Source organism: Acartia tonsa, chromosome 10 (genome assembly GCF_053477335.1).
Source record: "Acartia tonsa isolate MP-2025a chromosome 10, ASM5347733v1, whole genome shotgun sequence".
NCBI classification, from domain to species: Eukaryota; Metazoa; Arthropoda; class Copepoda; order Calanoida; family Acartiidae; genus Acartia; species Acartia tonsa.
In genome coordinates this window covers 17,569,332-17,597,236 of record NC_137269.1, presented here as the reverse complement: position 1 = coordinate 17,597,236, position 27,905 = coordinate 17,569,332, and the positions used below count along the sequence as shown (strand labels likewise).

The 27,905-nt window shown below is 31.5% G+C and overlaps 2 protein-coding genes across 3 annotated transcripts in view; one reads left to right on the top strand and one right to left on the bottom strand.

The window, feature by feature from the left end:
• Nucleotides 1–27,905, bottom strand: part of Hacl (2-hydroxyacyl-CoA lyase) — a 127,614-nt gene that overhangs the window by 94,702 nt on the left and 5,007 nt on the right. The gene's annotated exons all lie outside the window — the stretch shown is intronic.
• Nucleotides 1,867–25,314, top strand: LOC145330558 (uncharacterized). The gene is made up of 14 exons (XM_080175178.1): nt 1,867–1,959; nt 6,139–6,191; nt 9,344–9,426; nt 9,587–9,646; nt 10,051–10,154; nt 10,501–10,622; nt 11,062–11,164; nt 14,821–14,904; nt 19,283–19,351; nt 19,892–20,018; nt 20,502–20,578; nt 24,028–24,113; nt 24,514–24,569; nt 25,164–25,314. Exons 1-14 carry the CDS (start codon nt 1,921–1,923, stop codon nt 25,208–25,210), a joined length of 1,110 nt encoding a protein of 369 aa, XP_080031304.1. The 5' UTR covers nt 1,867–1,920; the 3' UTR covers nt 25,211–25,314.

Here is a 27,905-nt window from a genome sequence, read left to right as displayed (position 1 = left end):
AAAGGTCCAACACAGGTATTGTTTTTATTTTCTAAATATTTGTCCCTCCCCTTATCTCATAAGAATCCTATCCAATAGAATATAAATTTCCCGGTCTATATCCGCTTGTCATTTAAACCAGATTCTAAAGTCATTTCATTTTAGAAATGTAACATAACCTAAAAGATTAAAATCTACAGGGTATTTTTAAAAGCGAAGCTTTTCTATAATTAGGGTCGGTCCGTCCGTCCGTCCGTACGTCCGTCCGTCCGTCCGTCCGTCCGAGATAGATAGCTTTTATTAGTTAATTTAGGCATGTTAGAATTGTCCTATCAATTTCAAACTTTGCATGATGATTCCTGTAGTAGTTGGGTACTATTTAGAAAGCGTAGCAACTCTATAATCATTACCAGAATGTCCGTACGTCCATTTTAAACATGTTGATTTTTCTACTTTTTTAATAACAAATTTTCAAGTGTTTTAATTATCCGTTTGATCTGTTTTTTGGTATATTGATTTCTGGGACAACAAAGAACAATATTATAAGCGAAGCAACTCTATAATCAAGTCCAAAAATGTAAGTATGTCCATGAACATTATCCTGTTTTTAAGCAGTTTTTCAACAAATTTACCTACAATTTTGATTCGACATTTATACATTTATGTTCCGATTTTTCAGTTCATATAAGTGTTAATGTCCGTTTGTCCTACCGTTTCAGTGCTTCGCTTTTATGGATGTTGTCATCCTTGTTTTAGTAAAATCTACTTTATAATTCGCGCTGTATTTCAAACCGTAACACCATTTTCTCAGGTGTTATATAAGAAAGACTTATGATTTTTTTGTTAAGATTCATAGGTGTAGAATTCAAATAGTTCAATTAAATAAGATCGAGGCTTGGTACACTAGCCTTCAATTTAATCTTTTCTTTTGATTATTTTAAATTTTTAATCAGCATACGGATTGCCATATTGCCGAGCCCTGTTTAAAATCCCCTACCTACCTAACTTGGCCGTCGGAGTATTTTGTTTTTTCTACTCTTGTGGCATCTTATCAAGGAACTCCAACAATATTAATTGAGATAGGTCCTTGAAGCAGTAGTAACAATCATCATTAGTTTTGGTTGAGACACAAATCCATCACTTTTCCGAAAATTGGCGAAAAAGTGAAGGTTCGCGTCTGTTGTAAATAAATAAAATGAATATTTGCGGGAACCACTGCCTACATGTATATTAACAATAATTTTATATATATGCCCATCGGATATTTCATAAACATTATAATAACCTTTCAAGAACCTGTGGACCGATGGGGTTAGTAGTTTACGATAACCTAACATTCACACATCCAGCTACTAATTTAAGAAACACAATATAGTGCAACAAAACGTTCTTGTTTTACTGCAATTTATTTTAAATGAGAAATTAAAATTCTTGTTAAATCTAGAAATTAAGGGCTCAATAATCAGGGGTTTGAATCGTTTTGATTCATGTAATGCGAAATGGAAGATGCAGGGACGGACAGATATTTATTTAGTAAGAAGGAAGGATTTATTTCCCTAAACTTATTTCCTTTTACCGGCGTATTTCATCACCCCCGGCCCCTTCCACCTTATTTAGATACGAGAGGTGAGTTTTTTCGTTTGTTTGTTTATTAATTTTGTTGTGGTTAGGTTAGGTTATATTCAATTAGTTACCGCAGGGTTAAGGCCCCCGAAGGAGTAAGATTTAGAAGAAAAAATAACTCATATCCTTAAAATTTTAAGGAAAATCATTGCTTTACCCTGTCTGTAACCAAAAACCAAGTATATCATTATACACATAAACTTTATCTAATTAAAATCGATTAAGATTTATTTCTTTGTATATGTCGAATATATTTCTAATTTCAGAAATAAAATGTAGAAATAATGGAGATTTTATGCTTAAAACTAATGAGCAAATATGAAACAACTTTCTGTTGAAAGTCAGTATATCGACGAGGTTACAAATTTATTTGTTTCGAGTAGACTAGTTGTGCTACCATTAAGGCTTGTATACCAATTGGAAGGGTTTTAAGTTAAAGTTTTATTTTTCTTTCTTCATCCCGACAGTCGCGCGTAAGAAACTGTTTACATATTATGTAGACATTAAGATATATAAGTTGGAAAGAATTTTAATGTTATAGGGAGATTTGAAATCTGCAACAAATTTTAAGGATTTTTTATAAAATTCGTTTTTTGTATAATTCTTTATCTAAAAGCGGAAATACAATTTAAGTTAATTAATTTTGACATCTGTGATTGGTGGATTGAAAATTATCTGCGCTATGATTGGGGAAGCTTAAGTGTCGCACATCATTTAACCAATTAGAGCGCAGGTAGTTTCCAACCCACCTATCCTATTGGTCAAAATTTATGAACTTAAATTGTATTTCCGCTTTTAGATAAAGAATTACACAAAAAACGAATTCTAAAACAAAAATCCTTAAAATTTGATGCAGATTTCAAATCTCCCTCTAACATTAAAATTCCTTCCAACTTATATATCCTAGTAGACATGTTAGTTAATCCTAAATTTAAAAGTACAAGATTGTGGTTACAGGAGCCATCAAATGTTGGCTGGAGACTTGTAGGATATCAAACTGCAAGTTCATACCTGGGACCTATATTAAATTTGTTTTCTACTTTGTTGAAGTCAATTAAGGTTACTTACACTTTTCTATATCAAGTATTATGTATTTGTTAATTTCTTGCCAAACTATATCATATTTCATTTTGCTAGCTTTATGAATGTCATCCTTTTTAAAAGTGCAGCTTCACTGAAACTAGGGTATTAATTATACTACATTAATATATTAATTACTAGGGGCACTTGAGAAGGGGGAGTTGAATTTGATAACACTATTTTATTTTTCAATTTAGGTTTTAAAAGACAAAGAAAATAAATTTTGGGGAAGATTTTTTTTTTGGGGGGGGATGGGTTAATTTTTCAGGGGCGATTTCTTTTGGGACGATGAAGGTACCCTACCCCAAAATAGGTATAAACCTTCCCAGGACCTATGATAAGCTACCCTGTAAAGGAGAATCATTTCGGTTCAGCGGTAAGCGAGATTTTTTTGGTACAAACAGACAGAGAGACATCCTACTATAATAAGGATATTACTGTATGGTAGGTTTTTAATTATACATTGCACTAAAATATCACAATTTGTGTCATTTTATTTGTTCGCTTTCTAAGGACACGATTCTCCTTGTTAAACAAGGTTTCTTATTCAAATGACGTGATGTTTTAATATATTCTGATAGCATAGTTGGGACTTAATCTTCAACTCTCAAACGTTGGGATAAAAACTCACAAAATAAACTATATTAACATTCTTTTTGTTTATTATTTGATGTAAAGATTTTTCAAAGTACCCTAGCATCTAGGAGTCTTATAGCTTAGGTAAGGAGTCTGAATAATAATCTAAACCCCATAAAAGATAAATATAATTCTTTACTGAAAAAAAAACAAATTCTTTTTAATGTACCAAAAAATCTAAACAGGATTTTTTTAAGGACATAAAAATTGCTTACAAACCTGTAAAAATTCTTTTCTTTTTGTGTATTTCTTGCTCTTCTTTTTAATAATTATAATATCGTTCCGTTTTCCTTTAAAACGTTGAGATATTTTCTTTAGTATAACGTCAAAATAAGAATGTGATGCACAGATGTACTACGTAGATGTACTATTATGTAAAAGCATAGAGCTACCTTCAGCCTCTAGACAATTAAAAAGCCTTAACAGATTATAAAAGCAATAATTATTTATTATCTCAAAAAAATAATCTTCATTATTAATCGCATCTGTACATAAAAGAAACAACATGGCTGAATTTTGATGCTGAGCATTCTGACTCACGCCAGGCTACAATTGAATTAAGACAAAAGTAAGTGCCGAGCTCTGGGACCTATTTATGGTAAAATTAGACATAAAACCATGATGATTCCAGGTAAAACCAAAATATTTCAGCGGGATCTTTTTGAGAAAATTAGATTTGAAAATTTCAAGTTCAATTTTTACCCCCTAGGAGTTGTCGCATAATCATGACAAGAAAAGCAAAGATTATTTATTTAAAATTTTGAACAACTTTGCTTTTATAAAGTTCTTCATAAAACCTCTCCTGAAGGGAGTTAATTAATGGCCATTTTTATCAATTGCTTTGCTAAGGTCACGGAAATTCAGCCTTAAATAAATCATATATAGAGAGGTTTTATGAAAGACTTATCAAAAGCAAAGTTGTTCAAAATTTTAAATAAATAATCTTTGCTTTTCTTGTCATGATTATGCGACAACTCCTAGGGGGTATAAATTGAACTTGAAATTTTCAAATCTAATTTTCTCAAAAAGATCCCGCTGAAATATTTTGGTTTTACCTGTAATCATCATGGTTTTATGTCTAATTTTACCATACATATGTCTTAGAGATCGGCACTTACTTTTGTCTTGATTCAATTAAAGCCTGGCGTGGACTAAGACACATCTGCTCTATAAATTACTTGGTCCATCAGTCAATACATAGTTTCGGCCTTAGAATTGCAAATTTGATGTGAAGTAATTGTTATTTAAGTTGTCAATTGCTGTTAGAGACAGACTGAGGATGTTTAGTGCAAAAATTCCTAGCACCACAAAGCATATAATCTATAATTTATTATGTCCGTTAATTTGTATGTTTTGCTCCATTTTTCTTTACATTTGCTTGGCTTTTTTTCCTTCTTTTATAGGAGCTCTACTTAAAAGGCTTAGGGAACTAATTTAATAGCCTGAACCCACTTTTAAAAAACAAATAGCCCAAAACCATCCCAGGACCTATATAAGATTTGCAAAAATGGAGAACTGGATTTGTTCAATAGTCATTTAAATATTAAAAACCTTACAATAGGATAACTTCCCTACTTGTGGATGTTGTCATCATTGTTTTAAATACAAAAGCTACATTAGAATTCATTGAACTCTGTACAAAGTGGTTGAAAGAAATAATGAAATATCCTTTATGGACAATTCTCTCTGAATGGTCAGTGGGCATTGGGCAAATTTCATTCAAATTCCAAACAAATTTGAATTGAGTTTATTTTAATATTAAATATATATGAAAATACATAATAACAGTTATGTATTGAATTGTCCTATCGATTTCAAACTTTCCATGGTGATTCCTGTAGTAGTTAGGTAAGATTTAGAAAGCTTAGCCACTCTATAATCGTTACAAGAATGTCCGTACTTCCATTTCAAACATGTTGATTTTTAACTTTTTTTAACAACAAAGTTTTATGTGCTAAATAAAGGTACTAAGAAAGAGAGGGAATGTCTGATTGAGCCAATAGGAGAATCGCATCGGAATTTACATTGGATCTCATTGGTTGAAATTATGTACACATTTTCCTACGAAGGCATGTTTTTTTTCATTTCATACATACATAAAAGTCAGCTGTTAACAGTATATTTTCTTAGTAGAAAGCTTTGCGGAATCAGAATTAATTGCCCAAAAATTTCGTTTACAATTTGAAAGCTTGAAACAAAGTTGGATTCTTAAAAAAAAAGTTAGGCTGGCAACTCGCTGGTGAGGCAAAATTATTTTTGTGAAAAATCCTCCAAAATCGAATAAAAAAATTTACAAAAATGAAATAAAATCTTAAGAGGGTTATTAACGTATGATTTTGTTTAATTTTTGTAGATTTTTAATGTGCTTTTGGATGATTTTTCACAAAAATAATTTTGCCTCACTATCGAATAGCGAGTCTATCATTTTTTAAGAATCCACATCAGCTTGAGTCGAAAGTAAACAATACTTTTGTCTGCTAGGAATGTTCTCTCTTAGATTTGACGAAAAAAGGGTTCAGAATATTCTTCTACTCTTCTATTTCTATTATGTGCTATAATAATCCGATATAGGTTTTCAACAAATTTACTTATAATTTTGTATCGACTGTTATACATTTATATTCTGATTATTCAGTTCTGACACTCTACAAATGTTAATGTTCGTTTGTCCTACCATTTCATAGCTTCGCTTTTATGGTTTGTTGAAAAACAATAGGTAATAAAAAGGACAATGGGAGGTATTTTATTTTAACAAATAATATTGAAGACTATTTATCTTTATTTATCCTTCAATTCAATTCAATTAAAAAATAATTTTAGGGATGTTCAGATGCTGATATTGAGAGAGATGTTGTCAAGTCAGGTCCAAATAGGTTAGTTCTCTTTACTGGCAAAGCTACTCAACAGTGCCAGTCAGTCTGCCTGTCTGCTATTTGCTTTCAAAGTATCTTTTTATATTGTTAAAGAATGTTGGACGTCCCTGAGTGTAATATTTTATATGAAACCAGGGGCTGCTATTCAACCAATTAATTCCATTTGAAATTGCCGAAAATCAAATATTTTGTTGGCTTAGAGTTGGCGTAAACCTTGATTTTTTTCTTGTAGCTGAAGGGAAGTGGGCAAGAAGGAAAGAAATATGGGAAGAAGGTTGAGAATTAGAACTGTTTGTCTGAATCACATTCCCTAGTCCATGATATGAAACATTCTCACATTGCTAAAAAAGAAAAAATGGGGTGGGGCGGTTAAACTTCTTTAAAGAGACTACCCTTGGGCATCCTTCCCCAAAATAGCTACCAAACTTCTCTTGCTCTAAAGATGCTTCATTGTAAATGAGAACCATATCAGATATAGACAGACAATCATCCTGTTACTTTTGTGTCAGAATAATTATCGTGAGAATTAACTAGGAATTGTATATGTATTAGTCCATATTGAAAATAAGTCTAGACGCATACGTGGTCTGATATTTGTAGAAAACTAAATTTTTATGTCATGTTCAGAAAAGGAAAACCTGACTGAAACATATTACTTACTTCTTCTATATATTAATGTTTGGGAGTTTCTCTGTATATGCTACAAAAAGCACCTTAAATCCCCCTTACCCCTTTTATTTATAATACTAGCGGCTAGGCCCCCTAGAGGCCTCTAGGGGCACTTAAGGAGGGGGGAATTGAATTGGACAACCCAATTTCTTATTTTAGATTTTAAAAGAAAAAGTAAAAAAATGGAGGGGGGGGGGGTTCTAAGGGCGATTTACATTGGGAGGGTAGTGGTACCCTCCCCCAAAATAGTTATAAACCTTTCTGGGACCTATGAGAAGCTACCCAGTTAAGGAGAACCCGATCGGTTCAGCGGTTATCGAGATCCTTCGTTACAAACAAACAAACAGACAAAGAAACAGACAGACAAATAGAGAGACAGACAACGTTCTACTTTGTATTATAGAATCATATGAAACTTAATCAGGATCTTTAGTTTGTATTACACATTCAAGGAGCTTCGTAGAAAGTTCAATGTAAAAATGTGGATTTATCCTTTCAACACCATAATTTCATTAAAGTAAGGTATAATGGTTTTTGTTGTTGTGAACGGGTTGATCCAATGACCCAGCACTCTTTGGTTTTATATAATTGAACGCACTTTGTTTGCTCGAACTTTACCTTAGAAGTCCCAACTGTAAAGGATAATTTGAGGGTCCATGACATGTCCCCTACTATGACTACTTGCCATTTTAATGTCGCTAGTATCCCGCGGGTTAGTCCAAGTAGATAGATAGATATTTAGAAGAGAAACAAATGTTGTGTAAAATTTGGTGAACATCTTCCAATCATTTTAAAATAAGGTTTCAAGCATTAAGGGAATGGTAATTCAATTTCTGATCATTTCTTGTCTTGGTTATAATGTCAATGTAAATATAAGATAAAATATATCTTAAAAAGAAACATAGATATCATAGTAGCAATGTACACTTTTTAATATTATAGTTGACATGAACCATAAAATATTGACGTAGTGCCTTCAGATTTTAAAGCATAATTTTTCCCAAACATTACAAGAATAAAATTAATTTCGATGTCAAGTATTAACACAGTGCCTTCGAAGGTGCTTTGACTTTAGTGTCAGAACCTAAATTGGGACATAGTGCATTTCATTACCCTAGGTTAGGTAACTTCATTTCACTTTTCAATAAAATCTAAAATGCAGCAGTTTTTCAGAAAATTAAATTTGAAATTTTCAAGTTCAATTTTCACCCACTAGGAGTTACCGCATAATCATGACAAGAAAAGCAAAAATTATTTATTTAAAATTTTGAACAACTTTGCTTTTATAAAGTTCTTCATAAAACCACTCCTGAAGTGAGTTAAATAATGGTCATTTTTATCAATTGCTTTGCTAAGGTCACGGAAATTCAGCCTTAAATAAATCATATATAGAGAGGTTTTATGACTGACTTTATAAAAGCAAAGTTGTTCAAAATTTTAAATACATAATCTTTGCTTTTCTTGTCATGATTATGCGGTAACTCCTAGTGGGTGAAAATTGAACTTGAAATTTTTAAATCTAATTTTTTGAAAAACCGCTGCATTTTAGATTTTATTGAAAAGTGAAATGAAGTTACCTAACCTAGGGTAATAAAATGCACTATGTCCCAATTTAGGTTCTGACACTAATTTCAAAGCACCTTCGAAGGCACTGTGTTAAGTGATGTAAATATTTACAATTCTATTTAAATGTATTTCTTTTTATTTTATGTACAAAGAGTAATTTTAATAGTCAGAAAAACGTCATACTTATTTCTCACCTACAGACAAACAGACCAAAAAATAAATTTTAATTAGTTGATTACCTTTGCTCTATAAAATTGAAAAGCATTATTGAATATTCCTCTTGTTTCTGAAAGATGTGCATTTTTATCTGAGAAAAGAACGCCGGTTCTAAAAAGCACATATTAACCATAAGATCACATAAGAACAGTAGTCTAACGTAGATTTGAATCTTAGTGTAATTATGATAATTTACAACCTTAGAAATGGGATAGAATCCTTTCAAGTTTGTTGGGTGTTAATATGGTTTTGTAGATATCCAATTTAATCACAAAAAAAGAAATTAAAAAAAACATATGATCATAAATATTTTTGGTTAATAATTAAAAACTCTTTTAAGATGTAAAATTCACATAATAAACTTAAAATACATAACGCCTCTCTAAAAGTAAAAACTGGTTAATGTTTACGCATGGCACTAATTCTAAGAAAATTCAAGGAATATTGAAGGGTTATTTGTTCTTTAGTAAACCCTTCTATTATGTATGATTTAAAAACCCAATATGTTAATATTATTAACTGTTTTATATGACCACTATTTGTTACTAACTAATATCTAACAAAGTTTTAGCTACAACATTTTAGATTAATCTATCAGTGTTAAGAGTTTATTCAGGCGAAAAATCTTATGTTTTTTACTATGAATTAAACTTATTATCTCTGTTCTTTCGAATTTGTTTTATTGTTTTTTTTTTATTTAGAAAAAGTTGGAATGATGATCTTGGAAACAACAACATCAAACCTGTACCTGGACAAGAACAAACAGTTGCACCAAAACCATCAGGTACTGACAAAAACATCAAAGATAATACAAAACTTTTAAGGTTAAATATTTATATTTTCATGTATAGATTCAAAATAGTTTAAGACAAGGATAAAAATGTTCATGTTAATAATACTTTTTTATTCCTTTTCGTCTTTGATTTTTGGAATTCCTGTTTCAGGGTTGCCAAGTGGAAGTACAATTAGTCTGCACAATATCAACAACAGTCAAATTAATCCAGGTTAACATTTTGTATATAGGAAAAAAACAATCGGGAGTAAAAAATTTGTTATAAATTACCCCCCTATGATTAGGTTAAAGTAAAAAAGGGGAATAGTCCCTTTTATGGCAACGCCCCTTAAGGGGCGATTCGTCGTATTTTTAAAACGGCTTTTGATAGGTTAGGTTAGGCTAGGTTAGGTTATATTGGGCTAGGTGATTGCCCCAAAGGGGTTAGGCAATTGGCCCCGCAGGGTTAGAGCCCCCCGCAGGGGCTAGAAATAGGAGAAAAGCTACTGTAAAAAATACGTAGAATCGCCCCTAAAGGAGCGTTGCCACGAAAGGGACTATACCCAAAAAAAGTTATAAAAGAGAAAAGATCAAATTCAAGATCAAGAACTTTTAACAATATTATTTCTTTTTCAGCATTTGAGGTGATTTATCCAACATATCCAATCATGGAGCGCCGACAGTCAAGCAGAAAGCTGATTGGTCAGGATTCAACCAATAAACAAGAACCATTCACAAAGGCAGAGTGACTTAATTCTTAAAACTATTTTTCTATCTCAAAGCTCTGTTAGATATGGAAAAAATTGACAGCCGAACTATGTTTTGTATTTTAGGATTCCTTAACCACTCTCTATTATTCTGGATAGCCACATAAACTTCAATGATGAACGGTTACAGCCAACCTAACTTTCTAAAAGTCTACAGACATCCGATAAACCATCTACAAACAATCTATAACCGCAGTTGTCGACCAAATTTCTAAGCTAATTGCAGAGTTCATTTTGGGCTAAACATTTTATAATTTTCAGCGGGAAAATTATTTGCAAGCCGCAGTCACAACTTTTGATAAGTCAGTCTGGTCCTCAGGAGATAGTAGAAGGAGTGTCTACTTGCGACGACGTAGCTACCTCTAGTAAAGATGGTTATGAAGCACCTACCTCTAGTAAAGATGGTTATGACAATGCTGGTCTTAATACTTCCCTTAGCAGGAATTTAGAGGATAATGAAATGAAATAAAAGGGATAAGTGTGCAAGCATATGCTGCTTAAACTTCTTCACTTGATAATTAAAACTTTTTTCATTTAAAAATAAGTCTTTTGTTTTATTCTGTCTTTTACTCAAGGCCTATGGAAAGCTCCATTGTTTTTTTTATTTGCCTTGATCTTGTAATAGTACTGCTATTATAAATTATATAAGAAGGTTCCTTAACCCGTATTTAGGACCCTCTGGCTTCTAAATAAAAACTAGAATGACAGAAAGGTTATACGTTTTCCACTGTCTACTATATTTACTTGACAAAATATTTATTTAACAATTTTTAAAAATCATTCTTTTTAAGAGGAAAATATATCTTTTAGACCCTTATCTTGTCATTTTAAGCATACAATCTTATTTCATTTTATTATCCCTATATCCCTGTATTTCCAGTGAACCTGAAAGTGTTATTAAAAGAGTAGCAGACAGTGAGAAAGAAAATGACAAGAGTGATAATCACGAGAATGATGTTGTCATTACAATAGCAGATAGTCAGGTAACTACATTTTTAAGCTATAAAAATTATTCTTTTTAATTCACGTTTTATTAATTGAACATTTTTCCAGCTCATTTAGATTTAAAAATGGGGTATAGTCCCTTTCGTGGCAACGCTCCTTAAGGGGCATTTCTACGTTTTCTTCACATTAGCTTTTCTCCTATCTCTAGCCCCTTCGGGGGGCTCTAATCTTGCGGGGCCAATTTCCTAACCCTGTGGGGCAATCAATCTAACCTAAAATAACATATCAAAAGCTATTTTAAAAATACAACGAATCGCCCCATAATGGGCGTTGCCACGATTGGGACTATTCCAGTAGGAGGGGAGAGGATGGAAAAAAGGGGTGTATGGGGAGGATCGTTGTCTTAGCCTGCTACTAGTTTCGCTTTATTACATGATAAAATTACATGTAATATCCAAGTAATAATAAATCCTAACCTATGAAAGAACTTTTTAAAGAAGATAAAAGAAAAATTGTAAGCCCATTGCAGGTTAGGTTTTGTAAAGGATGGAAGAGTCCCTAAGGAATAGTTGACGATGAACCTATAAGGGTTTGGTGGTAGAAAGAAATACCTCTCTTTTAAATTTTAAGATAAAAATAAAATGAATAATCCTTTATTTAAATGGACATGTAGGAGAAGATTTCGCAAATTTTGTGACAATTGAATTGTATGAAAAAATAGATAAAGAAAATAAATCTTATATTTGGAATAATACATTTTCTAATAAATTATTGCACAAGAATACGATATCTATGAGTAGAGCAGCTAATTTTATATTTTTATCTGATTTTATCGGGTAAGAAGCGTTTGTTTGTTTTAACGGTTTTTAAATGCTTTCCTAATGCTATAAATATAAAGCATTAAAATTTGGTGCTTTCGGCCAACTAACCGAACCGTAAGACTTGAAGAGAAACTTCGCTACTTGGCTTTATCTTTTAATTTGAGCTAAATAAAAAAGCAAACTACAGAGCAACTGAGGTTTAACATTAAATCTAGTATTGGAATTACACACATACACACAAACACGCACAACATATAGTGGACATAAATAAACTTTACTTTTTTATAATTTTGCAATATATATGGTTAATGTTATAGTTATGGTCTCTTTTTCCCCCTAGCCAACTTTCCTAGATAGTTAAACTAATCCCCCTGGAATTAGCGTGCCTACTTTCTGTTTTGAAGGTGTTCAAGACTAGACCACTCAACATCATAATAGATATGTTAAAATGGTAACTACTTCTGCTATGTTTGGTGTGTGACACTAATTATGTCATATAGGGGTAATGTCTTGTTTAAACACAGGTGCAACTCTTTATCATGCACAGTTAGGACTTCCAGTCAATGGTCACCCAAAGGTTTAATTGTCTGTATCCTAAACTGAGATTTAGAGTATTTTATCCCGTCAAAAGCAGATTAGCAGAGGGGAGGAGGACAATAAAAGTTAGTTATTTTACAAGAACTCCACAAAATTTATCTGTTAATAATGTCAGAATTTTAATCAATAGTCTAGTACCAACACACAGACACATTAAAAATTCAAATTATTACCACATTTCTTTGAACTATTATTATTTTTATAAACTTGCAAAATTTAATTGATTAGTGTGGAAAGTTATATTTAAGTATGGGATGATTGTTTACTAAACAAATTAATTAGAAATTAATACACACATTGTATTTATAATAATTAATATACTTGTCGACAACACATTTACATAAAGTTTTTGTGTTATATTCTGAAATGGAACGCAATATATTTTGCACAAATGTGGGAGAATAAACAATCTCAGTTGCAGGAATAATGGTATAAATTTTGATAAAAAAACATTAGATTTTTTTGAAATATTAAATTTAGATATTCTAAATAACCTACTTTTTAACCTGACCAAGAAGATTTGTAACAAATTTTAGTGTGTAAATGCCCCATTTAGTTCAAATATCAATAATAATAAATAAAATTTTAAAAGACTTATTGTGGATGTAAGATTGAGCTCTTGATTTTGAACATTTAATTGTAAACAAATTCTAATCTGTAAATGAATAGTTGAACACAAAAATTTTTTTTTCTTGATTTGTGTCTTTTTCTTACCTAATTAGGTTCATTTTGGTAGATGAAAATCCTGCTATATAAAGGTATTCCTGGAAAAAGGTTTTAGTCTTAGAAATATGAAAGGAATAATAAAGCCTCATTAAATTACTTATATTCCTGCATTAAAAATGTAAACATACATAAAAGAAAATGGATATGACATAAGAAAAGAAGAACCTCACAATCATTTCTTTTCAATTGCAAAAAAATGTATTAATAATTTTTTTTTCTGCAGCATAACTATTCTAAAAGATGTTAAAAGCATAGTATGACCAAATCTTTACCAAAGTGAACACAATTCTAAAATCAATCATAAAAAAATTAATAGGATAGTTTTAACCCCTAATAACAAGTATGAAAAGACAATATTTTAGATTTATAGATGTTCTACTAAGGCCATTTTAACTAAAGCTTTCAAAATGTTAGAGACATTTAAATTATTAGTAAAAAATACAGATTCTGCAGTTGATAACTTTTTGTATTTTATGACACTTTTTTCTATTTCTGATATAACTCTAAAGGGGTGTTTTTAACTGTCATTATGGAGATTATTTAATTTTTTTATATTAAATTGAATTTCTTATTCTATATTTACTTATTTTAGTTAAAAACAATGGTCCAATGTCTGTCAGAAAAATATATTTTTAAATCTCTGTTCTAAATCCTAAATAATCCTGTAAGAGAAAAATGCATTAACTGTAGTAATCACAGAATAAATTTACTTATTTTCTTATTTTTTTATATTTGTTACATTGTTACATTAGTGTCCTATTTTCCATGTACAATACAAGATTTGACATGGCGCACATTTTGGTAAATTCAGCGTATGACTAACTTAAATGGATTTAGAAAAAATAGGTAATTATTTTTGTATGGTGTATTGTTTATATACTACATACGGCCTCACCCATAGGTACTTAATCTATTTTTAAAAATTCAAGAGAGAAATGCAATTAAAGAATACACTTTCTAATTATAATTCTTTTTATATCGAACCACTTCAATTCAAACTTTAGGAAACTTTTATTATAATTTATATAATTTTTTTTCTATAATACTTTTCTTTGCCTCTGCTTTCCCTGTCTGCTTGTAGTTTTCGTTTTATAATAGATAGCAAATACTTGACCAGCCTTGGGTTTTTTGTTGTTGATAAAATAAATTTCATTTCTAAAACCCTAAAACACAATATTATAAAATGTTATCTACCTACCTAGTTAATTATTATTTATTTATTATTAACTCTTGATCCTAGCTTAAAAATTGTAAAATAGCCGCAGACGAATGTACCCTTGGCCGCAGATGCAAAATTTAAGTTTAGCTGCGCGAGTTAAGGCGCGGCTTCTAACATTATTTTTCTTCCAGTGACCATATCCATTTACGTAAGACCTGACCTGTTAAAAAAAAATTAACTTGTCGCCTAAGAAGAAGATTCCTAATCAAAAAAAACATACTTAGACCCGCCATTAACAAATATTAAGGAAAAACAAACAGACAGACAAACATTTTACTTCTCTAATAAGGATAATAACACTTTATACATCCAAACTATTTAATTAATTCAGGTTATAGAAGAAAAGAAGACAGAAAATGGAGACGCCAAACAAAAAAGTAGACTACCCTCGCAAAGCTTTGATATTACATATCAGGTAAATAGATGGATAGAATAATTGCACTAATTATAGTGTAGATATAATTAAAAGATCAAATTTTAATAGAGGACATACATCCCTAATAATAATAGACAAACATAATTATAGGGTAGATATGATTAAAAGATTAGTTTTTGATAGAGAATATTACTATTATAAATCATGATTGAAGTTGAATAGTCTGAACACTGCTAGTTTAGACCAACCAATCAATTTGTAATAAAAGTATCAAAATTTTTAAGCTAACTAATGAGAAAACTTGTTTATAAAACTGTGGGGACCTGTATAATTTACAGTCCAATGTATCTACAATCCCTGAGTACATTTATAATTTAAATAGCATTCATTTAAAAAATAAAAAAGTTTAGATGGTGAAGCTACTCACTTGGTTGGTCTGTAATAACTTTAAATTAAGATAACTTTTCTTTATTCCATTCAAGAAATAACACAAAAACATTCTATGATAAAAAAATTCTTCAAAACTAGCCTGGTATTTAAAGCTATTTTAGGCAAAGACTAGGAACAATATTATCAAATCATTTTATAAGTAACAGGATGCTCTCTTTATGTACCTTAGGAACTCGAAAATGATTGGATCGATATGGCATTAATTTACAACAAAGCTTCTTATAGGTTCAGGAAAGATTTATAACTATTTTATACTCTTATTCTTCCTTCTGAAATCGCCCCTGAAAAAAATACACCCAGCCCACCCAAAAAAAAAACTAAATTGAAATGGCATGGTCAGCCTTTAAGTTTTGATATCCTATAAGTGTATGTTCTTTTGTTCTACTATTTTTTTCAGCGCTTCGCTTCCATGGATGTTGTTATCCTTGTTTTAAGAAAATTTAAAAGAAAATTTTTCCTTGGACTTTTTATTAGATTTTCTATAGGAATTTAATTTCAAAGAGAAAAGTTGGTAAATATGATGTTTTACATTTCTGGCATGAAGAGAACAGTCGCGGATTATAGAAATATATAACCTAAAAATTAGCATTCTCAGGCCTACAGCTTAACAATCAGTTGTGAATCATTATATTTGAGATTAGCTGCATTATTATTTTCTGTAATAGTTTGCAACAGTGAAGATTATAAAATAAATATGCAATGAAAAAAAAGATTATCCATATCCCTAAATCCATGCAACATTTCTAAGGAGCTCAGTTTTGTAATCAAAACTTTTTTGCACAAAGAAAATAGTTTTTTTTCAACAATTAATTTCTTTTTAAATTGTTACTTTTTAATTAAAGAGAAAATAGTGTGTTTGTTTCAAACTTCTAAGTTTTTATTGCAGTTTTTATATTCTATATAGTCAAAAAAAATTGAATACATTCAAATTGGTGTAATTTCAACCACACAGCATTGCACACGTTTTACAACCATTTATGTTAGGTTAGATAAGGTCTATTATATTTTTTGATTGCCCAACGCAGTTGCAAAAACATTAAGAAATTTTTTTAAGACTTTTATATATTACTGTCAAAAAATTGTAACAAAAAAATGAAATAATTTTGTTTCATTAAAAAATCATAAATGTGTTAAATAATAATAATATATACATATAAATCCACCAAATCACTTTCAGAAGTAGCCGCAGTTTTGTGTTTAGCTAAATCCGCGGCTTCCAATCCATGCTTATAAGATTGACTGTCATTGACAAACCTAACTATTTCAAATTTCAGCCTATTAAATCTACTTTGATTTATTCATACCACAAAATGATACCCTAGTTTGACTTTATATTTGATTTTATGGTTGTTACCATCCTTGTTTCATAACTTTTATCAGAATTGTAAGAGTTCTTAAACTCAAGAAAAAAGAAATTAGAATAGAAAAGAATATTTTTTATCAGATTGCAAATTTTCATGCAATCTCAAATGAACCAATAAAAACCCCTCCTCTCCAAGGCTATACACCCATGTTCAAGTGTTTTGTTTTATTTAAACAACATAATTCAAAAGTCACAATTAGGAAGATGTAGGTTTTTTTTCAGGAAACCGATAATTAACAGAAACTATTTAAGTAGAAATGTCATCATACAGCAAGACCAGTAAGAATCGTGCCATAACCCCCAAACATCATGAGCCCTCCACCAACAAAAAAATTGTTGTTGCGATGTGTTATGTTTCAAAGTTATCACCCCCCGCCCCCCAAAAAAAGATTAATCACTCCCCTTATTGAGATTTTTTTACTCGACCATCTCCAACAAATATTAAAAGCCCGGACGTCCCTGTGCCCTTCCTGTGAAATTAGACTAAAATTAAAACATGACTCCTTAAGTAAAAAACAGTCGACTCTCAATTATGATTTTTTATATCATTTTGGAGGGGGAGGATTTGGCACAAAACCATATGAAATAAAATTTTCTAAAAATTGAACTTTGAAATATTTTTATTGGATTTTATGTTAGACAAGATTTTCACTTGAGATTTTATTCAAATTTCAAGAGATGTGAAGATACTCTACAACTAGAGTTTAAAACATTTTCAATGTTATTCAGTGGAATGAAATATTAAAGTTTTTTTTTAGGTTTGACTAACCCGCGACCGTGGCTCAACACGTAGCGCATCCGCTCGTCGTCGGGAAGGTGTTAGGTTCGAATCTCGGTCCGACACCGCGTCATAACTAAAGACGTTAAAAATGGTTCCCACTGCTACTATGTCAGATGCGCGACGTAAATAGTTAGAGTGGGGGGAATGCCTTGGCCCAAAACAGGCGCAACTCGTTACCATGCACAGTTAGGACTTCTCAGACAAAGGTCGTGCATCACAGAGAGTTGGTTGTCTGTAATGTACGTACTGTACCACGGGTATGAGGTGAAGGACCAAGAGTCTGGCCTTGAGTTGACAAGTTGACTGTTCAGTCCAGGTGCAACTCACCCATACGACATTAGCAACATAGGTTTGACTATAAGTAAGATTTTAAGATTAATTATTGTTTGGTTTTAAAAAACCACATGAAGATCAGCAATGGTCTTTAAAAAAGTGTATTTAGAAAAAATTTATTTCCGTAGTCATTTTAAGGTGATGGGGTGGGTGGGTTCAATGAATCAATATACCCCATTATTTGAATTAAGATTTTAAAATCCACAAATAGCGCATATCATTAACATGAGACAAAAAGAAACAGTAAGTCTGACAGAAGGACAAGGTCATATACAGATATAAGATGCTCATTTTTTAAGTGTATCTCAAAACGAAAATTATGACTTTTAACTTAAACAGTGGCCGAGAAAATCACATCTAAACAGATATTTATTGACTATTTTACTCTTTAATTTCAGACATCTGAGAAAAACGCTTTTCTCTAATAGAGACAGAAGATGGACAAAGTCAGTTATAGAGCCAATGCGTATTGGCCAATTAAAATATTTTCCATTTAAGATACTTCAACTATCTGAAAATTGAGAATAATAAAATAACTTTTTTTCGAGATACCTTAGGCCTATAGGCGTGGAGTAGGGGGTGTCAACAATCCCATATAATAAGAAATAGAATAAGACTGCCTTCCCTTTTTTCATTCCCACAACACAATACTGCCCCCTATAAATCCCTGTGCACAAGTGCACAAGACTGCTTAGGTCACACAACACACCCCTTGTTAGTAGCGAAGCTACTCTATAATTCGAAATGTCCGTCCGTCTGTCCGTCCGTCTGTCCGTCCGTCCGTCTGTCCGTCTGTCCGTCCGTCTGTCCGTCTGTCCGTCTGTCCGTCCGTCTGAGACAAAGTGGGGGAAACGTGATTTTCTCGGCTCCTATAAAAGATAGACAGCTGAAATTTTTAGTGAAGATTCTTATAACATATGCCCATCTAATCTATACATTGTTTTGTCCAACCGTCTGTCATTTGGGGTGCTAGATCGATTCCTACATTTTCATGTTTTTCTGATTTTCTCAACTCCTTTTTAAGATAATGGGCTGAAATTTTCAGGGATTGCTTAAATTTACATTTTACATATTTTCCTTAAGTTTTATTACGAATTTTTTATAAATAGGGGTGCTAGATCGATTCCTAGACTTTTAGGTTTTCTATTGTTTTCTCAATTCCTATTCAAAATTTACGGCTGAAATTATCAGGGATTGAATATGCTAATAGTCTACATATTTCCATCAAGTTTCATTAAGATTTGTTTATATATTGTGGTGCTAGATCGATTCATAGATTTTAATTTTTCTAGATTTAAAGGTTGCGTGATTTTGAAGTTTTCGTCATTTCCCTATTTCATCAAATATATAGGATGACACTGGTATATGGTAAATATATTCATAATATACATTCATAATTTCTGAGCTTCGCTACTTATGGATGCTGTCATCCTTGTTATTTTTATATGTGACTTTTTTCATTACAACAAATTAATAATAATTATTTTTAGGAGCATAGAGATAAAGAAGAGAATGAAAACCCGCTAGAAAATGGAAAAATGCTTACTCAACTAGCAAGGAATAATTCTTCACAATCATTTAATATTTTATAAGCATTCTATAAAGTTTTAAGATTTTTTTGTCTGAAGCTTAAGATTTCAATAAATCAGAAACTAATTGCGTTTTCCTTTTTAGGAAAGCTTCACATATGTCTCGAAATGGTTTTAGGTAATTTTATTTTTAAATTTAAAACTTAAAATGGTTTAAATCTATTTTACCGCCTCCTTCATATCCCTTTAAATACAAAAGGCCCTAGATGCTAGGGACACATCCGCTAGTAAGCATATATGGTAGCTACTATTTATTTTTACTACACTATGATAGGTTGATTTATATTGATAAATATGAAGATTGTAAAAGCATTGTCCTTTAAAAGTGTCATATTCAGTTTTCTATAGAAAACGGGTGCGTGACTTAGCCTATAATGAGGAGAGAGGGGGGCAAAGATACCTTACACATCCCGGAGATCTTAAAAGTTTAAAAACATTACCACTGAATGATAGGATTTCTAATAAAAATGAAGATATAAAATAAGATTATGAAAAGAATTGTTCTACAGGTTTCATGCCATGGCCAGAAAGGCCTCCGTTGACGTAGATAGTATAAACCGTTTCGAGATCTTAGCGAGGAGAGCCTCTATAGATTTGGATAGTATCAATAGTCAAGACCTTTTAGATCTCGGGGCAGGTAACATGATTTCATATTTTTTTCAATGTTGTTGGAGTTAGCGATTAGGAGCACTCCCAAATTCTGTACTGTATATCCCCCCCCCCCCTAAAAAGAGTATTGTCATCCCACCCTTAAATCTCAACAGGGATTCACATTTCTCTGGTTAATCGCTGAGCACGCTACTGCATTCAACCCTTTGGTTGCATGACCTCTGACATGCTATCAATAACCACTTTATAATAGATTTTTAAAAGTAAATACTTTAATGTAAACTTAAAACATGACACTCCTGTTAATGGGTCAAAAAGCATGTCGATATTTTGTCAGTCATGGCCATTTCTATTAAAAATCAACAATATACTGCCACTTTAACAGGTGTCACATTAATAAGTTTTGAAAGTTAATTTTAGAAGCTCTTTATAGTGCCTTTGGCAATGATTGGCCAATGCACAGACTAAATCACCAATGGCAGGCCATTTCTCAATGTTACCATATTTTTAGGTCATGTACCCAAAAAATTTCAGCATCTACTAAATCAACATTCTACAGACAGCTGTATTTGTTGGAATGACAGCTTGGTAAGTTTATATTCTACAGACAGCTGTATTTGTTGGAATGACAGCTTGGTAAGTTTATACAGACAGCTGTATTTGTTGGAATGACAGCTTGGTAAGTTTATACAGACAGCTGTATTTGTTGGAATGACAGCTTGGTAAGTTTATACAGACAGCTGTATTTGTTGGAATGACAGCTTGGTAAGTTTATACAGACAGCTGTATTTGTTGGAATGACAGCTTGGTAAGTTTATACAGACAGCTGTATTTGTTGGAATGACAGCTTGGTAAGTTTATACAGACAGCTGTATTTGTTAAAATGACAGCTTGGTAAGTTTATACAGACAGCTGTATTTGTTGGAATGACAGCTTGGTAAGTTTATACAGACAGCTGTATTTGTTGGAATGACAGCTTGGTAAGTTTATACAGACAGCTGTATTTGTTAAAATGACAGCTTGGTAAGTTTATACAGACAGCTGTATTTGTTGGAATGAGAGCTTGGTAAGTTTATACAGACAGCTGTATTTGTTGGAATGACAGCTTGGTAAGTTTATACAGACAGCTGTATTTGTTAAAATGACAGCTTGGTAAGTTTATATTCAATTAACATTTCCATAATCTATTTCCGGGCTGACTTTGTGCTGTGGTAATAATATTTTAAACCTCTTCTTACATGAATCAATAGATTAGCTTTTGAGGTGTCTACCAATAATTTTATACTTTAGAAGGTGTAATTATTTGTATCCTAATTGTGGTTTTACTTCATTGTCTTATCCCTAAATAATCCTGGTATCTGTAGTATTTTATAATGAGAAGAATAATCTTTTTTTTCAAGTATTTATAACAATGGTCTATTATTAGTAATCTTGTCTATGTATTCTTTATAACTATACCAGCGGCTTCGCCCCTAGCCTCTTGAGAGGTGATCAAAAAAAAATTTTGGCGAAATTCGTAAAAGGACCAAGGAAATCTTCAGCAAAAAAAACAAAAAAAAGGACCAAGGAAATCTTAAGCAAAAAAAATATTGGGGGGATTTTTTTGGGGGGGGTTTGGGGGTGTCCCACCTTCCAAAAAAATTGCCTAAAACCACCACAGGACCAGTAATCCCTGAAGACTAGAATACGATCGGTTCAGTGGTTACCGAGATCTTAAGGAACGGACAGACAGACGGATATTATAGATAATCTAACATTTACTCATTTGTGGTTAGTTTACAATTCTATAAAGGAATACAATGATATTTAAATAGTAGGTTATTTGATTTTCTACTACAACAAACTTTAAGGAAAAAGCATGGTCCTTTTGTAACAAAATTTAAGGAACCAAAATATCTGCCGGAAGGAAGTCATAACATGAAATATTCTCCCAGAGCCAAAGTCTTGTAACATTGCAAAAGTGGCAAATTCAAGAGCCTTGAAGGAGGCATAGTTCTTAAAGTAATGGGATGTCTATCTGTTTGTTGTGCTTTACAGTTTAGCTTCTAATAGGTCCAGGTAAGGTTTAAAACTTTTTAAAAACATCTGAACTGAATCTTTAAATCATTTTAGTGGTGAGCCAGATCGGGGTGCGCCGAATTTCCGCCAATCACAGCGCGGCATTTCATAAAATGCTTTGCTCTCATTGGTGGAAAGTTGGCTCACCCCGATCTGGCTCACCACTAAAATGATTTAAAGATCCAGCTCTGGATAGAAATCGCACTGGAATAAAAGTCCCAAAATTTTACTTTTCCTTTCTGTAACTACAATCGAAAGTGACTTTCCCCCTTTTCCCCACCTCTTTCAATTAGTTTACCAAGATCTTAAATTGTTTGTTTAAAAAGATCTGCCTGAATGACATCACTTATCAAAATTTGTATGTATACGGATTATTATGGATTTATCTGGTTATTTATTAATTTGTTGTTTTTGCCCTAACCTCATTCCTATAGAATTGTACTGAAAAGATAACCTCCCAATAGATTAGTGTTACACAATTTACATTATTCTTTTTTCTTTACATGTAAGAAAAATTTGTTTTCTATTATATGAATTCTTTTCTTACATATTAGATAATATTCTACAGAACAAAACAAATTCTTTACTTCTTTACCTATCTTTTAATGACAAAAAGAAAATAATCATTTATTTGTGGCGAATAAAAGGCTATGTAATTTATCTTTTGGTAACGAAGCTACTTCATAATTCACTTAGTCAGTCCACCTGTAACGATGTGGGGAATTGTGATTTTCTCGCCTACTCATTAGGATAGACAGCTGAAAATGTTCGTAATGTGATGATTCCCTGTTCCAACGAGCTTCCAGTATATTTTATTTACCTTGTTCGTTGGTCTGTCGGTCGAGCATTATTAGTCTTATATTTACATAAATGTTTTGTGATTTTTTAAAAGGTATTTATCACACATTCGCTCTTTTTTATGCAACTGAACATCTGCTCTGTAACTCACTTTGTCCGTTTGTCAATCTATGACTAGGATTTTTGTGCGTCACTACTTATGTATATTGCCAGCCTTGTTATTGTAATTATCTACTGACTCAACGACATGAGTAAATCTATTGGAATTATATAAAAATTTAATTCTTCTAAGTCTTGTTTGAATGCCAGGTTTTATACTTTAATTTTTTAAGCTTTATATTAAAATGGAAATGATAGGTTATATTTAGTTAAATTTAAGTATCGGTAATTATTATACATACCATATTAACTATTTAAAAAGTAGCTGCGCCACTAAAATTTTATATTATATATTTTTGATATATAATATGAATATATATCAATTAGTAATCTTAATTAGAATATTGTCTGTTTGAACAATACATATGGAAATACAAAAGTATAATATTTTAACACAGCACCCAATCTGATTGTCTTTCTCTGAATATAAACCGGTTCTAAACTGTGATGAAAACACATGTGTCGTAGTTTGTACAGAAATTATCCACTGAAATAAGAAAAATGCATGTCTAAATCTATAAAAAGCGAAGCTTCACGAATTACGCTGCCAAATAAGCAATAACAAATATGAAGTAACAACCCTTACAGGATGCATAATACGGACATATTTACATTTTAAGACTTGGTTATTGAGGAGATTCGCACATAGCATTGTATTATGAATCAAAATTCTCAAGATCAAGTGCATTGGATGATTATATCATGTAGAAATTGTATATCATTGCAATGGATATAGAATACATGGATATATTAACTGGGGTTAATTTAGTTTGCTAACATTTACCTCTTTTTTTGATTAGTTCGTACATCCAGAAGAGGGGTGGGAGGATGGAGTAAAGGGGTCGGATGGTAGGCAGCGTTATTAAAGCGCTCTGTAAGTGTTACTTTACAAGAGAACATGAAAATCTAGAGCAACATCCAAGAAATAATATATCGATTATTATTGCTAAGGTCCTTATTGACAAAATTTAAGTCCTTAATTTTGATTAAATTTTATCTTTAACATTATTTTTTGTGTTTAGTATTCTCAATATGAGAGGCAGAGCTGGACTAGCTGTCAGAACCATATTATAGAGCAGGCTTGCTCATTGCAGGCTAGAAAGAAAAGGTAAACGACGACATTACACTTCATAATTGATACTGACTAGTAGAAAATTAGTAAAAGAAATAGTAGGAAACAAAATACCATTTTTTACGAATACTGTCAAATTCTATATCATAAAGTAATAGGATGTAATTGTCTTTATGTGTATGCAAGGACGCCCGCCCAAGCTTCTTTTGGAAGGGGGGGGGGGTGGAGTAAAAAATCTGGTTAGTGTTGCAATTTGCAATCAAAAGCTTTCCTACGATGAAGAATTCAATCTGCATTTAGTGATTAGTGAGATCTGAATGGACTTTATTTAATAGGATTATGAATCCTTGAAATTATTATCTTGTCATTACTGCACTATTTATGGATATATATTTCCTAGTTTTACCTTTATTATTATTAAATTTTATTAATTTAGGACTGAAGAAAAGATTGTTACTGGTCTCCTAATCCTATTGGCACTTGTTTTACTAGGCAAAACATCAATTAATTAAAAATATGCAGTTTATGGTCATAACGCTAAAATTAGTCTTGGAAAATCGTAAAATAATCTCAGTTCCTAAGTGAAGCTTTCCTAAAATGAAAAACACTGATAGTATTTCAAAATTTTGGACGTTTTGCTTTAGTTACTAGAGGCCTGTAGTGGCATTTAATTAAATGATTTTTTTATTTTAAAAATATAACTTGAGAAATAATTTGTCTATGTTATCAGCTGTTAAATTCATGTCTCTACGCAAAATAACACAACAAAATATCATCAAATGCTGTAAAATGAAACTGTTTACATTATTACAATCTACCACCCACCCCTTTTGCTAAATATATATCTTTTTATAGAAAAAGTATACTTTTGTGTCAACTCGTTATACATTTTCATTTTTTTGTCAATACTATTGTAGACCCCAACTATTTTAATTCATTTAAACCTACATAAGAGAAAGCAAGTATATCAACCAAAAACTGCTTTACACCACTGCTGGAAGATGCTAAACATCACATCCTTAGTACATAGTCCACATTGGGTAACTGAGAAAAGTCAATCGAAATTGATGTTTTATTTTATTACAGTGCTGTTATTTTACATACAGAACTCACAATATCATTTAAAATTTTAAATATTTTAAATTTATTAAATATACAATTTTGTTAGTATAAAAATTAATTTCTATATAAAATTTATATTAAAGTATTGTTTGTTAAATAAAGAATGTACATCTTACATCTTTTTGAAAATATATTACAAAAAGATATTATTATTTGATTCTTTATTTGTCTTCATAACAAAAAGTTACTCTATGGTTTAAGGATGGGTTGGGCGAAGCAGCTTATAGTGCCTCATAAAAAATGACGTCATGCAATACAAATGACTAATGATAGGCCAGTATACATTGTAATTGACTAATGGTAAAATATATACTGGCCTATCATTTGTCATTTGTTTTGAATGACGTCGTTTTTTATTAGGCACTATAAGCTTCTTCGGTTTGAGCTGAGCATGTGGGTAAGGGTGACTATGACTTAGGCTAAGGCATCATGAGAGGCTTATGTAATTCACGCGTCAAAGACTTCAAAAGAAGTTATATATTGATTTGTAGTGTTTAAATGTTTCGCACATAGTTTTCCTTGCTTCAAATAAAAAAAAAAACTAAGGGATATAAAGTATCCACTATGACACAATGACTCAACAATTTTATAATCAAATTCATTCAAAGAATTTCAGTTAGATTTCAACAAATAAATGCTTGAACTTCAAACAAATTGATATTTGTTTATTTGTCTATTGAAATTGGATTTTCTTTTATTTTTATTGAGGGTGGGGAAGTATAAAATCCCAGGAATAAGGTATAACCAACAAGGGAAATAAACATAAAATAATATTTGGGGGGCAAATGGAGAGGTCGTCAATTTTACGATGTGTTGCCCCCCAACGACAGCTGAAAAACACGTAGAAGTTTCGTGATTTCTTTCTGAATTAATTTCGTTATTGGTAGAAGCTGATAAAATCCTCCTAGTGCCAAATTTGTTATAGATAGTTTATACATTTATTTCTTTACAAACATCTAATGCATCTTGTAGAATTATACCTGAGAAGTTTGGAATGGAATGGATTGGAAACTTTAATTTCATTGCCTTGCATGTAAAAAAAATATCAGAAGTTTACTTGTTTGTTTGTTTGTTAAGATCTTTCTAACCACTAAACCGATTAAGTTCGCCTTTTCACATAGGTCTCGGGATGGTTTATGGCTATTCGTTTTTAGATTTAAGTCTTAGGATGCTATTTTGCTGAACTATATTCTTCCTATCACTGAACTGTGATATAGTAAGAAAAAACAAGGATGACAACATCCATGAAATTTAAAATCGATAGAAAGTTCCTAAAATGCCTAAATTAACGAAAAGAGCTAACCGTTATGTACGGGCGTAGTACACAGTCACACCCTAATTATAGAACAACTTCGCCTGTAAAATCTATTTTGAAAGATTGTTCCTAAATCCAAAATAAATAAGATTTCCTTTATAACTGTACACTGTGCAATACTTTTATTATACAGTGATCATAAATTGATACTTTTACAGATACATTTACATATTCTTTTATTTTCTTCGTCTATTTTCCACGGATATGAAAATGAAAAATTATAATACATTAGAAACAAAAATATTTTTACATTGATTTCATAATAAACTTTTAGATTTTTAAATAGTTGTACATATTTTTCATAATACATATAAATAGAAATATTTTTGTATATATCATATGTTTAAAAATTTAAAGTATGGCATCTCTATAAAGTAAATGTATCCATTTTAATTATAATGATGATTTTTTACCCGCTGCATAACGTTTTGACTTCCTGTCGGGAAGGTTACGGCTTCATACTAGAGACGTTATAAATGGTGCAACTGCCAGACGCGTGAGATCAATAGTAAGAGTATGAGGGATGTCTCGGATCATAAATATGTGTAACATGCACAGTTGGAATTTCAGACAAAGGTTGTGCAATCAAATGGTTGGTTGTTTATCGGGTGAATGAATGCAGCTTTACACCGCAATTACAAGATGCGGAGCATATTTCAAGGTGTGTGGAGACCCACTGTGTATTTAATGTTTTTATCCTTGTTTTTATTTTACATTATCCTCTTTCAAGTATAAGTGGGTAGCACATCAAACAGATTGTGTAATATAGCAAATATTACAACAAATTGAGCACTGGTGAGTCTTAGCAAAATATAAAATGGCTAGCTTTAAAGTTTTCATTCTTAAATCTTCAAATCACGTTTCTTCTAAATTACATGCATACTTTTACTTAGAATAATTGTTAAAAGTTATGTCCTAAAGGCACCAATCTTCTTTAACTGATATTCCCGAAATTTCCTCTATGAACGAAGTTCCTAGAGGCTCAGGGAAAAGACACTGGTTTATCGGTTAATAGCGGCTACGCCCCCTAGATGTTTCTAGGGGCTCTTGAGGAGGGGGGAGAATCAAATAATCCAATCTATTTTAGATTTAAAAAGAAGTAAAACAAATTTTTGATGGGGGGGGGTTTCTATGGCTGATTTCTCTTTCGATGTTGGTGATACCCTCCCCCAAAATAGATAAAACCTACCCAAAACCTATGAGAATCTACCCTGGAACTTTAATGGTTCAGCGGTTAGCGAAATCTTTCGGTAGAGACAGACAAACATCCTGGCACTTGAATGATTTTTGTAAATTGACCCTTTCTCTGGATTACCTTTCAAACAGGGATGTAACATAAATATTCTTTAGTAGCGAAGCTAATCTATAATGTAAAATGTTACTTTGTTCGT

Excerpts from the sequence above, each read along its gene's own strand:
- LOC145330558 (XM_080175178.1), top strand. The coding sequence starts at position 1,921 with ATGAAACAACTTTCTGTTGAAAGTCAGTATATCGACGAG. Across the intron at positions 9,647-10,050 it reads CAACAGTCAAATTAATCCAG|CATTTGAGGTGATTTATCCA; the intron begins GTTAACATTTTG and ends TTTCTTTTTCAG. Across the intron at positions 20,019-20,501 it reads CCTTTTAGATCTCGGGGCAG|GTCATGTACCCAAAAAATTT; the intron begins GTAACATGATTT and ends CCATATTTTTAG.